At 49.4% G+C, this 17,014-nt stretch overlaps 1 protein-coding gene across 1 annotated transcript in view; it reads left to right on the top strand.

The window, feature by feature from the left end:
• C2H4orf50 (chromosome 2 C4orf50 homolog) overlaps positions 1-17,014 on the top strand; it is a 69,358-nt gene that overhangs the window by 30,580 nt on the left and 21,764 nt on the right. Inside the window, exons 5-8 of the mRNA XM_010370049.2 lie at positions 2,178-2,307; positions 3,726-3,853; positions 5,851-8,325; positions 16,643-16,807. Of these exons, the coding sequence (XP_010368351.2) occupies positions 2,178-2,307; positions 3,726-3,853; positions 5,851-8,325; positions 16,643-16,807 (2,898 nt within the window). The remainder of the gene's footprint in view (positions 1-2,177; positions 2,308-3,725; positions 3,854-5,850; positions 8,326-16,642; positions 16,808-17,014) is intronic.

Genomic DNA, 17,014 nt, shown 5'->3' with positions numbered 1-17,014 from the left:
AGGTTTTTATTTAAAGCTTCTGGGTGACTCCATGATGTGGCCAGTGCTGAGGCCCCTGGCCTATGAGAAGAAAATGGACAGGACCCAAACCATCATACAGATCAACAGGAGGCCACCAACCCAGAGTGGGAGATGAAGGTTAAAGAAGGCCTCATTAAGGATTGGCCTTTAAGCAGGTCCCAGAAGGGGAGGAGGTTGACCGGGCAGAGGGTGGGAAGAAAGATCCAGACAGTGTGCAAAGGCTCTGAAGTGTGGGGAGAAGAGTCCCTTCCAGGAGCACAGACGTGGGTGGGGGTAGCGGGGTGGAGGTAGGGGCAGTGAGGCCGGAGGAGGTTTCTCTTTCAGTGTAACAGGAAGCGTTGAAGGGTGAGAAGCAGGCAGCAACCAGGTCCAGTTTCCATTTTAGTGCCATCGCAGGGGCTTGAGCGGTGCGTGGAAGGAAGGGGCTGGGAGCAAGAAGCAGAGAAAGCTTTGCCTGCAGCAGGCAAGCGATCAAGGCCCCTCCCAAGAAGGATGTGCCAGCCAGGTGGCAAGAACAGCACATGGGAAGGTACAGAGACCAGGGAGAGCACGGATGCCCTGGGGCAGGCAAGCAGGTTGCTGTGAGGGGAAGCTGGTGCAAAGCTGCAGGGGTGGGAACAAGGTGCCCAGGCAGCAATGACAGCCCATAAACGGGCACCGGCACCTGATTTCAGCATTTGACCCTGTAGCCAGAGGACCAGCCGGGAGTCAGATGCTGGGTCTGCTGAGGGAAGGTGAGGACCTCGGGAGCAAGTGAGAAGGGGACAGGGCACTTACCTGTTCATTTCTGTTTCCTCCTGGCCTAGAGTCACACCTGGCACATAGTAGGAGCCTAATAAATGTTTTCTGAATGACTGTACTCGTAAATCTAAAACATCTGCTTTTCCTCAGGTTCGATCTGTCCACCTGATAATGAAACATTTATTAAGCACCTACTGTATACAGGTTAGGGTGAGGGTGCAGACCAAATGAAGCCAAGTTCTCTTCCTAAAGGAGTCCACAGTCCAGTGGAGTAGGAAGGGGAGCCAGCCAACAGCACCGGGCTGGAGCACCATAGTGGAAGCAGCCAGGGCTGTGGGACCCAGAGGAGACCTGTGCCCAGCCCCTCATGGGTGGCAGGTGACAGCTGTTTTTTGTTTTGTTTTTTTTTTTTTGCCAGTCTCACGCCTCTCCCCCGTGGCACGGGGAAAGGAGCTGCCTCTGAATTATCCTGATCTGCAGCAGGGCAGCAGCTGGGGAAGCTCCAAGCTGTGGAGAAGTCCAGGGGGTAGGGCGTTGCCAAGGTACCGGGCAGTCGCATTTGGAGCTTATTGACAGTTGAAGGACAGGACAGTCCAAATCCCCTGGGCAGACACCCTCCTCCCTGGGTAGGACATGGAAATAACCTCTGCACAGGAAAGGTGCCTTCTTCCAGGATGCCCTGGGCTGTGTTCAGGGTGACTCACTGCCCCCGCCCAGGGAGGAGGCCCTGGACCCCTGCACAGGAAGGGTGGAGCTGGGAGCCTTTGGTGCCCTTTAGGGCAGCAGGTCCTCAACCTTTTTGGCACCAGGGACTGGTTTCATGGAAGACACTTTTTCCATGGGCAGGGAGTGCGGGGGGATAGTTTCAGGGTGAAACTGTTCCACCTCAGATTATCAGGCATAAGTTAGATTTTCATAAGGAGCACCCAATCTAGATCCCTCACTTACGCAGTTCACAATAGGGTTCACGCTTCTATGAGAATCTAATGCCGTTGCTGACCTGACAGGAGGCGGAGCTCAGGCAGTAATGCCTGCTTGCCTGCTGCTCACCTCCTGCTGTATAGCCCAGGTCCTAACAGGCCATGGACTGTACCAGTCTGGTCCATGACCCTGATTTAGGGGACCTGGGTGCTTCTTGACTGGACAGACACACTCCTCCGAGGGCTGAACACTGCCCTCATTATCTGTGGACAGGAGTCCGAGTGCTAAGAGGGGACAGTTTGGCCTGGTGAACCAAAAGCACAAGGTTGGGGCTGTGCTGCCAGGCTGTGAGCTCTCTGCCCTCTGAGCCTCAGTTTCCTCACCTATGGAAGGGACTCAAGCTCCCTGCTGGGGAGGGGCCCCGGGGGATGGGCTTGGAGTGCACACTTCAGCCAGGACACTGACGGCTCCTGACTTGCTCTGTCTTCCTCCAGGATGCTCTGGGCTGTGTTCAGGGTAACTCACTGCCCCTGCCCAGGGAGGAGGCCCTGGACCCCTGCAGAAGCCAAGGCTGGCGGAGCTCCCTGCGGTCCGACGACGCCCCTGGACAAAGGGCCTCAGAAGGTGCGTGGGTACCACGGTGCGTGGAGGACAGGGTCCCGGGAAACACCCACCAAAAGGCTAGCTTGCTTCCTCCTCATCATGTCCCAGTGACGCAGGGGGAAGGGGTGGTCCCCCCTCTCTACAGACAAGAATCGAGGCTCAGAGAGGTAGGGTCCCTCACTCAGGGTCACACAACTGCTGCAGGGGGCATGAGCGTATGCAACTTCCACCAGGGGCCTTTGGCTCAGGCTCAGCTGAACACAGGCTCATACCCTTGGCCCTCGGGAGGGTGCCAGCCAAGGGGCCTCACAGGCCAGCAGGTTGGCAGCAGGGACATGCTTTCACAGAAGTCCATATGATGACCAGGAGCCGTCCTGTTCCCCCATTTCCCAGGTGACGCCTCCAGTGTGAGGCAGTGAGAATCGCACTTGGCAGGTCTGGAAGCTGCTGGGGCTTAGAAGCCTCTTGTCCCTGATGTGAACCAATATCTCTCTCTTGTTTTTTCGTTTTGTTTTGGTTTTGGTTTTGAGGTGGAGTCTCTTTCTGTCACCTAGGCTGGAGTGGAGTGCAGTTGTGCGATCTCAGCTCACTGCAACCTCAAGCTTCCGGGTTCAAGTGATTCTCCTGCCTTAGCCTCCCAAGTAGCTGGGATAACAGGCTCCCACCACCACGCCTGGCTAATTTTTGTATTTTTAGTAGAGACAGGGTTTTGCCATGTTGGCCACACTGGTCACAAACTCCTGGCCTCATGTGATCTGCCTGCCTTGGCCTCCCAGAATGCTGGGATTACAGGCATAAGCCACCATGCCGGGCTTGAGTAGTATCTTATAATATCTCATAACAGCCTCCACCGTGGCTTCCAGAGCCCCTGCACTCAGAGAGCCTGACAGCCATGGTGGCCAACTGGGCGTCTGTGGTTTATTTCCAGCCCTCCAACCTCAAGGGCTGGTTAGGGGTGCATTATCCGGCTTATGTGTAGCACAGTGGTGCTGCTGACTGATGCAGCCAGCGTTCTCCCATTATCTCATTTCTGGGGAGCAGAGCTGCTACGTTGACCGAGGTCAGATGTGTCCTCAAGCCAGCTGTGCAGGGCTGGGGTGAGGCTCATGACCCTGTTTGACAGATGAGGATGCTGAGGCTTAGAAAGGTTTGGTGGATTTTGTCCCGTGCAGGAGTCTGTGGGCTACAGAGGTGGCTTGGAGCCTTGGGGCCTCTGCCCACCTGCTGATGGCTGTTTCACGTCTCTGAGCCTCAGCTTCCTCCCCTGACCAAGGTGCTGGTGGTCATCAGGCTGCCCTTGGGAGGCATGATGAGGCTCACAGTCGGGGGTGGCAGGGGGTTCCATTTTACCCAAGCCCCGAGGACGTGGTCCCCAGAGGCAATCATGGCAGAGCCCCTGGGAGCGTCTTTGTAACCCCCAGGGTCTTGTTGCTTTCCAGGCCAGTCCCCGGAGGGGCCCTGCACCTGGAGCTGCATCAGGCCTGGACGGGCCTCTTCTGTTTTGGCTCCAGGCCCGGAGACCACAAGCGAGCTCCCCGGAGACCTGGCGGGATCCAACCGTGAACAGGTGAGGCCAGCGGCTTTCTGTGCACGTGTGCAGTGCCCCTGGGTCCCCTCAGCCCTGTCTCGTGCAGGGTGTGTGGCCACCCGCAGGAGGTGGGAGGGGTAAAGAAGCTCCAGGTCTGGAAGAACATTCTGGAAATAGTTGAGAGAGAGATTTGAGGAGAGGAAACGAAACATCCTGAGACCTGGATGGGGAGTGGGGAGGAAGGGGGTCAGCTGGGTGCCAGGCCTGGCTGCCATGGAACAGGCTTCCTCTCATTGACACCTCCTGACACCCACGAGGCGTTGCTGCCACCTCTGCTCTGGAGAGGAGAAGGAGACTCCAAGGGCTGCTGTGACTCCCCAAGGTCCCCCGCTTGGAGGTGGACCCCGAGATCCAGGCTCAACAGCCCACACCGCCCCATGCTGGCCCTGAGGGTCAGGAGCCTGTGTCCCGACCCACCTCCCGTGGCTTGCTCTGAGGCTGAGGCAGTCGTAGCCTTTCTCCACTTCCATTTTTTCGTCCCTGAGAAGCAGAGCCATGCTGGGACCCGCGAGCCCGGCTGTGGTTGTATGGTTCTAAATAGAGAGGCCCTCCATTATCTTTTCATTCATTCACGTCCTGCTCGCCCTCCATTATCTCTTCATTCATTCACATCCTGCTCATGATACATCTCTTATTTTTGTTGTTGGACGTCACATCCCTATATGCCTCACTCCTCACCACCCCCTTCCCTTGAAGCCCAGGGCAATGTCTTAGAACACGGAGGTGCCCCATTTGACAGGTGAGGTGGCTGAGGCTCCAGCAGGTTAAGGAACTTGCTCAAGGTCACACCCAGGATTGAAGCCAGGTCTCTAGGTCTATACCTCTCTGGGGCAAATGCTCTTTTCTCTGTGGGCAGCTGGGACAGTGGCTTGCTGTCTGGATTGAAGGACATTGCAGACAGAGGCAAAGACAACAGAGGAAGGGGTGCTGCCCACTGGCAGCTCCAGGGAGCAGGGAGGTGGTGACCCCTCCAGGCAGGGGCAGCGCTCCTGGCCTTCAAGCCCCCTCTGCCTGAAGGGCTTTGCTGCTTGTATGTCCACCTCTAAAGGCTCAGACTCTCTCTGTGCTTTGAGATGCTCCCTCTGTCCTGCTCTTCTGGGTCTTAGACCTGCTGAGCCTCTCCCAGCTATTCTAGGGGCCCCACTGAGAACTGCCTGCAGCCTGCCAGGTCTGGGAGCAGCCCCCGGGGACTCCCAGTGAGCCTAGCTAAAACCAAAATTCATCCTCAGGCTTCTCCCAGCCCAGCCGGGGCCTCTGCTGTGAGCTGGGCTCCTCCTCTCTGGATAAACACATCAAATAAGTGAAGATAAAAATACACTAAAAATATCAAGGAAACACCTCCTGTGTGCCCAGCACTGTTCTAGGCCCAGGAGTTGAATAAAGATGAAGTCCTGCCCTCAGGGAGTGGACGGCCTGCACGAACCCCATCCATGAGAGCCTTCTGCAGTGCTATTCACAGTCTGCATCTGTGCTGCCCAAGACGGTAGCCACGAGCCACACGGGGCTAGTGCCACTGCAGAACTGTTAACCTTGATTTAATTACTCTACATTTTAGGAGCTCCGTGTGGCCCATGACTAGTAGATTGGATGGGGCAGGGCTATAGGGGGAGTTAGATAATACAGACAGAAATATATAATATGGTGTGAGGGCATGGAGGGTGCTGTGGGAGAAGATGACACGAGGTGGATGGCCCGAGAGTGAGTCAGGGAGGGCCTTCTCAAGGAAGTCATTTGCACTGAGATGTGAATGGAGCCAGGGAGTGAGCCATGAGGGCATCTGGGGCAAGGACATTCTGGGCAGAGCGAAGAGCACGTGCAAAGGCCCTAGGGTGGTACCGGCTGTGTCCTGTGTGGGAAAGAGCTTGTCCGCTGTGCAACTGGTGAGGAGACATGGAGAACCCCAGGAGGTGAGTGGAGGTGGGTGCTGAATGGAGGAAGGGGCTGTTTCACACCTCATCTACTCTCTCCATTCGTAGCTTACTCTGGCAGAGCCTCGCTTGGATGAACAGATTCTTCTCCTGGTCTGTGGCTGCCCCCCAGGGGAGTGCTTGGACAAATCACTCCTCCCCATGGACCTGGCCCGGATTTCAGAAAATCTAGCAGCTGACCCAGCCACAGAGGCCTTTCTCCTGGTGCAGACGTCCACACTCCCTCTCTGGGGGCCGGCTGGGGACTCCGCTTCTTGGCGACCACTTCTGCTCCAGGAGGTTCCCTCAGATGGACAACAAACCCAAGAAGAGTTGGCCACCACGTCCCCACCTCCTCCCAAAGACACAGGACCCCCCAGCTGGGATTGTCACCAGGCAAGAGACCGCAGTGCCTCCCTCTCCCATGAGGCCCCCCACTTTTCAAATCACCGATTTCCAAAAAAACACCCCAAGGATCTGAAAGACACTTGGAACAATGGAGGAGGAAGCCTGGGGAGGAGAACTGAAGAGGGGGAGGCAAGGGGGACTTTGGGCAGGAAGGGGAAAAACCTTGGTGACAAGCACCAGCCAAGTCAGGAAAGCCATCAGAACCTGAGCTTGGAGAATGGGGCTGGAGCCACAGAGGGCGTGCAGGACCAGAATGGGGCTTCAGAGACCAAGGCTGCCACCTGCCGCCCTGGGACCTGGCAGGAGTTTTTGATGCCTCTTCTACAGGGGGAGGCCTCAGTAGCAAAGGAGGGTTCCAAATCCCTGAGAAGGAGGGAAAGGGTGGAAGGATATGTCTGGGGTCTCCGAGGAGGACTGTCATCAGAGAAGGAGGAAGCGGCACCCCTAGCCACCTTCTCCAGGTCTCACGAGACCAAAGAGCTGTGGCCAACAGTCAGTCAGCTCCTCGCAGGAAGAGGCAGAGCCATTGGGAGGACAGCTAGGGACAAGGAGGAAAACCAAATGTGGTTTGGAAATGCTCTGCTTCTGCAAGGAGAAAGCCCGGAGGACGAAGGGCTAGAGGAGAAGGATGAAGTGTCGCATCAAGAAGCATCCAGTCCAGGGTGCAGGGGTGCCCCCAAGGAGCCTGACTCCCAGGAACATGAGAGCAAGGAAATGCTTTTCTTCGCGGAAGAGACAGGTCTGCCTCTGTCTCCCAGATTTGCCTTATCAGCTGACGAGGGCGAACCCACTGGTCACAATCCACAGGCTGTGAGCAAAGGAAAGGACAGGTGTGCACTCACAATCGATGAGCTTGCACAGGAGGTGGAGGCCTGTTTCCAGCAGCTGTCCACCCTGCAGCCAGGCAGTGGGGGCTGGCGGCACTCAGCCTCTGCATGTGGGGGAGAGAACTGGAGCTTTGCTCAGAAGTGGCACAGTGGTGGGGAGAGAGCTTGCTCTCAGCAGGTTTGGGGAAATCGGGGTATTTGTTCTGATGAAGAAGCAAAGTCTAAAGAGAGTGATGAAGGTGATAAGCTGGGAAAGACCATGGCCCTGGGCACCAGCGAAGTTTCTGGTAACCCAGGGACACTGCCTGATTGGGATGAAGCCAGCTCAAATGCTCCAGAGGGGCCCGCGGAGCCCTGGGGTACCCTCAAGAGAGTCAGGAGCAGGTTTCGTCAGCTCATTTCTGGGTTGAAGAAACAGCGACACCAGATTTTACACGACACCACCGAACGTCACGGAGACCAAGAGCGGTGCCATGAAAGAGTGTGCGCCCTTGAAAGAGAGAGAGAGCGAGAGGTGACAAAAATGTCCAGGCTCGAGCGGGATAACCACAGGCTGGTAGGGGACATCTCTCAGTTAAAGAAAGAACTGGACCAATATTTACAGGTCATCTCTGACCTTGAAGACTGCAATGGGAAGAGTTACAGCAAAATTCTGGAGCTTGAAGAGGAAAATGAAAAACTGAAAGGGAATCTGGGCCAACTTCAGAAATCCATGTCTGAGAGTATCAGGAAATCCAAAGACACCATGGAGCAAGTCACCCTGGAAAACTGGAAGCTCCAGGCGCTGATCTCGGAGCTTGGCATTAGTTACAAAGAGCTGATAAAGGATATCGTGCTGGGAGTAGAAGACATGATCCGGGCCTTAAGTGGGGAGAACGAGCACCTTCTACACAGGGTCCATGTCCTGGAGAGGGAAGTCACCTTGCAGAGGAGCACGGATCAGGGGCGTTTGATGAGGGGAAGGGAGCACCTCCAGGGAAAAGCCAAGACGCACGCTGTAGACAAAGAGGTGCAGGTGACTCCACTCGCCGGGCAGCTGCTTTCAAGGGCCTGTGGGCCACTCTTGGCGGAGGAAGCAAGTCTGGCTGCAGGGCAGACAGGACCTTCCACAGGTGCTGGGAATTCTAGATGCGGTACTGATTCTCCCCCTCCATCCCTGGTCTGGAGAAACGCTGATGTAGCCAACAACCTGCAAGGAAATGTTGGTGGAGCAGGAGTGAAAGAAGCACATATGGAGAAAGAGGAGAAGAGGCCCAGGTGTTCTGTGGCTCAGGGGCAAGCTCTGAGGTCCCTGAGCAATGGCCCCACGGTAGGTTGGGTCTGCCTGACAGCTTACTCATCACACACAACTCTGTTCCAGGATCCACCCCATTCACTTATGCAGTTCACCAGAGTCCTGTGAGGGAGGTACAATCATTCTCACCACTTACCAGATGACAGAAGGTTGGTACAAAGAAAACAGAGAAATGCAGTCACCGCAGTCGCACAACCAATGAGGGGTGGAGCAGGGACTCACACCTCGGCGCTGTGGTCCCGGGATCTCTGTTCCCACCTGCCATGGGAGATTCAAGCCTGCCCCTCTGCTTAGGCTCCAGCGGGGCACCCAGAGAGTGTTCATACTTTAAGATCAGACCTTGCATTTTCCAACCCTGGGGTTTTTTAAGCGGCCCAAGTTCTAATTCTGTATATTGGGTCTTGAAAGTTGCAATGAAGGCCGGGCGCGGTGGCTCAAGCCTGTAATCCCAGCACTTTGGGAGGCCGAGACAGGCGGATCACGAGGTCAGGAGATCGAGACCATCTTGGCTAACACAGTGAAACCGCATCTCTACTAAAAAAAAGTACAAAAAACTAGCCGGGCGAGGTGGCGGGCGCCTGTTGTCCCAGCTACTCGGGAGGCTGAGGCAGGAGAATGGCGTAAACCCGGGAGGTGGAGCTTGCAGTGAGCTGCGATCCGGCCACTGCACTCCAGCCTGGGCGACAGAGCAAGACTCCGTCTCAAAAAAAAAAGAAAGTTGCAATGAAAAGAACTATGGACTGTAGAGCATGATAAAACAAGGTTCCAACCAGGCTCTGTGCTTACAGAGCTGTGACTTTCAGGCCACATGCAGACTTCTCCGAGTCCCTCTCCTCATCTGTGGACAGTTCTTGACTGTTGGGAGTCCTGGGATAAAACATTCATAATATTCCTATGGTGACCTTCACCATGTGTAGAATATTTAGTGTTGAGACCCTGGCATCCATTCATTCCATTTTCTATCTCTGTTTTTCTCTCCCATCTTGCTCCACCCTCTCTGCCTCCTTTCCCTTCTCTGTGTCTCCTTCTCTATCTCTCCATCTTTCTGTCTCTTGCTCTCCCCCTGCTGCCTCCCTTTCCCTCTTTCTGTCTCTCTTCCTTCTTTCCTTTCTCTCTTTCCTCCCCACCCCCAACAATGTTATTAATCATTTCAAAGAATGTGTTTTCAGTTTTATTGATTTTATTTATTGTTTGTATTTTATTTATTGGTTTCTTCTTAGATCTTTATTATATTCTTTTTTTTTTTTTTTTTTTTTTTTTTTGAGGCAGAGTCTCACTCCGTCACCCAGGCTGGAGTGCAGTGGTGTTATCTCAGCTCACTGTAACCTCCGCCTCCCATAATCAAGCAGTTCTCCTGCCTCAGCCTTTCAAGTAGCTGGGACTACCGGCACACGCTGCCATGCCCGGCTAATTTTTTGTATTTTAGTAAGACGGGGTTTCACCATGTTGCTCAGGCTAGTCTCGAACTCCTGAGCTCAGGCAATCTGCCCACCTAGACCTCCCAAAGTGCTAGGATTACAGGCGTGAGCCACCATGCCCGGCCTCATTATATTCTTTCTTCCACTTTCTTTTGATTTAATTTGCTGTTCTTTTTCTTGCTTCTTGTGTTGAAAACTTAGGTCATTGATTTTCAGCTGTTCTTCTTTTGCAATCTATGCAATTAAAGCTGTAAATGTCTCTCTAAGCATCCCACACATTTTGAGATGAAGTCTGTTCACTTCAAAATAGTTTCTAAGGATTACAGATAAGGAATATGTATTGCCTATATACTATGTGCCAGGAAATTTATGTACTATCATTTATTCCTCAAAATTGCCTCAAAATGACATTGTTAGGGCCAGGCACGGTGACTCACTCCTGTAATTCCAGCACTTTGGGAGGCCAAGGAGGACGGATCATGAGGTTAGGAGTTCGAGACCAGCCTGGCCAATATAGTAAAACCCCATCTCTACTAAAAATACAAAAATTAGCTGGGTGTGGTGGCACACACCTATAGTCCCAGCTGCCTGGGAGGCTGAGGCAGTAGAATTGCTTGAATCCGGGAAGCAGAGGTTGCAGTGAGCCGAGATTATGCCACTGCACTCCAGCCTGGGCAACAGAGCGAGAATCCATCTCAAAAAAAAAAAAAAAAAAAAAAAGACATTGTTATAGCTAGCCCTATTTTATTGATTTAGAAATTAAAGTCAAAGAGGATGAAATAAAAACAAGCAACAATAACCAAAAAAAAAAAAAAAAAACTAAAATAGCTTCTAATTTCTATTATGATTTCTTCTTTGACCCGTGGGTTATTTAGAAACATGTGGCTTAATTTCTAAGCCTCTCTGGAATTTTTCAGTTATACATTTGTCCTTGATTTCTAGTTTCATTTCATTCCTGTCAGAAAGTATACAGTATGTTATTTTAGTCTTCCAAAATTTGTTGAGACTTGTTTTATTGACCAGGTTGTGGTCTATGGCCAACAGTATATCCCACATGCCCTTGGAAAGAATGAACATTGTTTGATTGTTGCATATCAATTAGGCCAAGCTGGTTAATTGTCCTGGTTAATTGTCCTAATCAAATATCTTCTGTCTTTGCTGATATGTTGTCTATTTGTTTTGTCATTAACCAAGACAAGTTTTAAAACCTTCCACTCTGAGTGTGCATTTGTGTATTTCTCTTTTTAGTTATGTTATTTAAAAATCTATATATTATAATGTTCTTTAATTCTTATTTATTTGTTTATTGTTGAGACAGTGTCTCGCTCTGTCACCCAGGCTGGAGTGTAGTAGTGTGATCTCGGCCCACTGCAACCTTTGTCTCCCAGGTTCAAGTGATTCTCCTGCCTCAGCCTCCCAAGTAGCTGAGACTACAGGCATCCACCATCATGCCCAGCTAATTTTTGTATTGTTTAGAAGAGATATGGTTTCACCATGTTGGCCAGGCTGGTCTCAAACTCCTGACCTCAGGTGATCCACCCGCCTCAGCCTCCCAAAGTGCTGGGATTATAGGTGTGAGCCACTGCACCCAGCTAATTTATTTTATTTATTTACTATTTTTTCTATTTGTCTCATCTGTTCTGTTTTCTTTTATTCTTTCTTTCATCCCTTTGTTTTTGGTATTAATTATATTTTGTTATTTATTTTTCTTCTCCATTAGCTTATGTTTTAGTATTATTCTTTTAGTGGTTACCCTAGGCATTTCAAAAATGTATCTAGTAATTATTTAAATTTACTTTAAATTAGTTTTTTTGCCGTATCCCGATTGATGCAAAAATTTTTCAGTAGTTTAACTTCATTTATTCTTTTTACTTTTTATAATTTTTTTGTTATATATTACTCCTATGTAGAATAAGTATTATAAGTCATTGTTATTTTAAACATCATATCTTTTTCATTTACCCATATCTTTACATGTTCTTATGTTGTTCATTCTTTCTTACTCTTGCGGCTCTGATTTCCTTTTGCCTTAAGAACTGTGGGTTTTTTGTAGTGAGAATTTTCTGGTGATTAATTTTCTCATATTTCTTTTATGAAAACAATTTTTTAACCTTCATTAAGTTTTTTTTCTTCCCATTGGGTTCTGAATTTTAGGTAGCCAGGTATTTCGCTCTCTTGGCTCCTTAACGTCTCATTCCATTGTCTTCCGCCTCTCATAGTTTCTGTCCAGAAATCAGTCGTAATTGTCATTGTTTTTCTCCCTCACTCCCCCTGAAATAAATGTGTTGTTTTATCTCTGACTGCTTTTATAATTTCCTATTTATCTTTGAGTTTTGGCAGTTTCACTATAATGTGCCTAGATATGGTTTTATTTGTTTTCGTCTTGCTTGTTTTTATTTAAAAAAATTTTTTTTGAGCTTCTTGAACTTGTGTGTTTATGTTTTTTTGTCAGACTTAGAAAATTCTTGATCATTATTTCTTCAAATATTTCATTCTCTTCTGTTTTCTTTTCCTCTCCTTCCAGAAATTCAGACTTTTTGGCTCTATCTCACATCTTTCAAAAATCCTGTATCAGTTTTAAAAATATGTGTTTCTGTTTGGATTTTCTATTGACCTGTCTTTTAATTCACTAATCCTATATTCTACCATGTCCCAACTTCTGTTAAATCTATTCAATGAGTTCTTAATTTTGTTTATTATATTTTGCAGTTCTAGAATATCCATTTTATTCTTTTAAAAAGAGATTCTGGTTCTCTGTTGAAATAGTCCATCTGTACATCCATTTTCTTTATTTTTCCTATGTTTTAAAAAATATATAGATCATAATTATTTTTAAGACCTTGAGGGGTTTTTTTTCTGCTAACACCAGTATTTGGATCATCTCTTTGCCTGCTCCTATTGACTATTTTGTTTATTGGTGAACAGTCACATTTTTTTCTGCTTCTTCATGTCTAGGAATTTCAAAAACTTTTATGTTGGACATTGTGTAAAATATGTTATGAAGATTCCTGATTATTGTCTTTCTCCAAAGAATGTTGAGTGAATTTTATTCTGGCAGGTAGTTGCATGATCAGCAGATCATCTTATTCTTGTGTAGGTCTGTTTAAGTTTTGCCCTCAGACCTCGTAGGGCTTGATATCACTCCTAAGGTGTGGCCCTTGCTCTTAGGGCATGGCCTATCAGTGACATCAGCTGAGTTCCACAGCATTCACCAAGTCCTCTCCATTTTGGCTTTGCCAGAACTCTGTCATCTTCTCAGAAGCGTGGGACCTGTGACATCTCTTCACCAATTAACCTCCAAGCTGCTGTTCTTTGCAAGGCTTAGAGTCTTCTACTGTGTTGCATAGCTTATGATTCAGCCAAGGACCCAAAGGACATTTCTAGGACAGTATTTGGGCTTTTATTCTCTGCAGCTCTCTCTTCCCTGTTACTTTGTTCCACAAACCCCAGCAGTCTTAGCATCCCTAAACTCCAAGCTCTATTTCTCCATCTAGAAGGACTACCACTTTCAGCTTGGGCTCTATTTTCAGGACCATTATTTGGAAAATGTTTCAGAGAGAAATCCAGGGAAAATGTGGAGCCTGCCTTGTTGTGCATGCTTTTTCTTAAGGATTGTGGCCCTGTAGCAGTCATCTTCCAATGCCTGCAAAGCATTACTTGTATATATTCTCCCCAGATTCTATAGCTGTCCAACACCAGTGAGTAGGAGTGTGGAAATCTGAGGAGCTGAATACTGAGCTGAGACTTTCAAGGTTAGAAAAGAGCAGCGAGGAAGAGCATTCCAGGTAGAGGGAAAAGTGAGTGGCCAGGCCTTGAGGCAGGACAGAGGCTGGCTCATTGGAAAAACAGAAAGTAGCCAGCGTGGCTGGATTCCAATGGGCAAGGAGGGGTGTAGTGTGAGATGAGGTTGGAGAAGCTGTCACAAGTTAGGCTGTAGAAGGCTTGCAGGCCCTTGTTTTGATCTTTTCTAGATGTCGTAGGAAGCCATCAGAGGGTTTTGAGCAGAATGATGTGACCCAATTTATACTAGAAAAAGATCTGCCTGCTCTGAGAACAGTGATTTGGGTGAATTGAAGGAGAACAGGTTGAAAGGAGTTGGTGGCTGGATAGCCAAGAGGTGACACTGGGGTTGAGAAATTTGGAGTGAAAACTGGAGCTGGAGTCCATGGGACTTGGTGATGGACAGGAAGTCACCAACACCTGATGTGTTACTCTTTGACCTAGAACCCTCTGTGGCTTCCTACTGCACTGGACATGAGATCCCAACAAGTGCTCTGGGCCCTGAGACCTCAGGAGCTTCCACTGTTGCTGCTTACACCCCCAGCCTCCACACTCCATGCTGCCACCTCTGCCCTCATTTTTCGCCTTCTTCATCCACCCCTCCCTGCACCCAGCTTTCTCCTCTAAGTCTCCTGTTGGGGGGCCTCTCCTCCAGAAAGCTTCTCCCCACCCCCAGGCTGGGTTCTGTGCAGAGACAAGTCAGAGCCAACTCATGTGCATCTCCTCCCAAGTCTGCCTTCAATGATACCATTTTGGTAGCTTGTAGTCAGTCCTGGTGGGAATATTCACACCACGGAAACTGGCAAATGCTACAAATTGGTACTATCCCCGCAACCCAGAATGTGGTTGCTATACAGTTGCCACCCCCCAACTGGATGATGTCTCTGTTCAGTGCTCCCTTCAGGTCATCACAGCCTCCTGGCTTCCCTTTATCAGACTGTATCGAATGTTGAATTACCTGCCTGTCATTCTTCCCACCAGCCTGAGCTCCTGGAGGGCAGTGTCAGCACCGCCCATCTCAGGCCAGTGTACAGCCAGCACATGTGCTCATGATGTCTGCTAGACAGCAGGAGACTCACTGGGCAACTCACAGGGCTACTGTGTGGGGTGGTCCCATGGGACAACAGGCTGGCCCCACCTGCACAGCCATTCTCTTTAGAGGATACTTGGGTGCTCTCTGAGGACCCATGGGACAAAGCCCCAGTCCAAGTCACTGCCAGAGGAGGGAGGCAGAGGAGGCAACGTACTTCCCAGAAAGGCCAAGTTGTTCTGAAGTCTCGGAGCTGAATTTTACGGGACCATTCGGAGCACCCATCTGTTCTTGACAGGGCCCAGCCTGTGCATCTCAGACCCACGTGGTGTGTATTTCTATTAATTAAAAATATCTTCTGCTATTGTATATTTTATTACAAGAGAGATGCCCCAGCAGCCATGGAGCCACCTGGATTCTTCCTTCTCCTCCTCTTCTCCCTCGTCTCTCTTTCCCAAGCAGGGTAGCTTGGGTTCCCCCTCCTACCCACCCCTGCTAGGTCGGGATGAGTTTGGGGGGTCTTACAACTCCCAGGGAATCTGCCTTAAAGGAGAAGGGAACTGACATCACAAGGGGGAAGGGCGTTGGAGAAGCATATGAGTTTCTGGGCTCCTAAATCTTCACAAATGGAACTTTCAGCAGTGCTGTTCCCTTCTAAGGCCACCTTAGCAGCATGAACCAAGAGCTTAAAGATGCTCATGTCGGGCCGGGCGTGGTGGCTCATGCCTGTAATCCCAGCACTCTGAGAGGCCAAGGTGGGTGGATCACCTGAGGTCAGGAGTTCGAGACCAGCCTGACCAACATGGAGAAACCCTGTCTCTACTAAAAGTACAGAATTAGCTGGGTGTGGTGGCGCACACCTGTAATCCCAGCTACTCAGGAGGCTGAGGCAGGAGAATTGCTTGAACCTGGGAGGTGGTGGTTGCAGTGAGCCAAGATCACACCATTGCACTCCAGCCTGGACAATAAAAGCAAAACTCCATCTCAAAAAATAAATAAATAAATAAATAAATAAATAAATATAAAAATAAAAAAAGATGCTCACGTTGCTGACCCGGAAATATCCCCTGATGATCTCAGGGAAAGCGTCAGAGGTATGTCCAAATATTTATGTACAAGGGTCTTTGTCACAGTTCCAACTGTAACAGCAAAATGTTAGAATAATCCGAGTGTTCAGCACGGCCACAGGAGGCTGCGTATATACTAATAACAGAATTTTCAACATTATTTGGTAATATGGAAAAACGCCCATGACATGGTGTTAAGGGAGAAAAGCAGAAAGCAAAAGAAATATATCACATTTTAAATTTTATATAGAAAAATATGTGTTAGTATGTATGTTTATGTATGCTTGTGTGTATGTATGTGAGTTATTTTTAAAAAATAAGAATTTAGACTTCAAAACCATTTGGGGGCAGTAGCACCTCTCCCATTTTGCCACACTTCCCACAATGCAAAGCCAGCCTCTTCCCTCTCACTGTCCTGCCTTCCAGAATTTCCCTTTGGCATCTGAATGAAACCCGCTACTCTCACGTTAGATCCAAGAAGAGTAAGAGGCAATTGTATTGATCTAAGAAAAGTGCCTATGGGAGATATAGTATCTTCTGTTTTATATAAATATATTATGCTTTAGCGTAATAAGCATCTCATAATTTGATTGGAACATTCAATTTCACTCATCACCCTGTTTCAGTATAACAGTGACTGGCATCTATTACAGCAGATTCTGGAATGCCACCCCACTGCACATATTTTTGAAGCTAATATTCCAGGCTGTTATTCTGGGACTCTCCAGGCCCTCCCCAATGTCCCCCTCCAGAAACCAAGCAGAACCACCCACTCTTATACATGCACATGTCGAGGGGCTTAGCAGGAAGTCTGCAGAAAATCTATGGATAATAAAGCTTCTATAGGATAATCGGATTGGGAGTGATTTCTGCTACCCTATTTTCTAAAACTGTTTTACTGTAAGGGAAATGTAAGTGGGAAAAAAACAAAAAAAGAAAACAAACTAAGGAGTGGGGAAACAGGTACAGTTTGTTGGCTAAGGCAAATTGTTTGGAAGATAACCTAAAAATTTCATTCAAATCCGTGCGTTCCGCAGCTCCAGGACTCAGAGGCCGAGGTTACTGAGGAGGATCCCAGGCTGCGTGCCCAGCAGCTCCATCACCGGGTGCTGACCCTGCAGTGCCAGCTCCGGGACCAGGGCGCTGCCCACCAGGCATCTCGGGACGAGACCACCCGCCTCCAGGAGGAGCTCCAGACCAAGGTGTGGGAAACACTTTCTTTCCCCTCTTGTCAGCCAGGGCTCCCACACCCCAGGGCACTTGGGAAGTGGATAAGGATGAGTTGAGCGCTCCCTCACCCTTCCAGCCGGTCGGGAGCAGGTACTGGATTTTTTTTTTTTTTATTATACTTTAAGTTCTAGGGTACTGGATTTTTAAAGTATAGGACAGTACTAGGAAGGAAAACACAG

The sequence above is a fragment of the Rhinopithecus roxellana genome, chromosome 2, assembly GCF_007565055.1.
Source record: "Rhinopithecus roxellana isolate Shanxi Qingling chromosome 2, ASM756505v1, whole genome shotgun sequence".
NCBI lineage: Eukaryota > Metazoa > Chordata > Mammalia > Primates > Cercopithecidae > Rhinopithecus > Rhinopithecus roxellana.
This window is presented reverse-complemented; position numbering and strand designations above follow the sequence as displayed.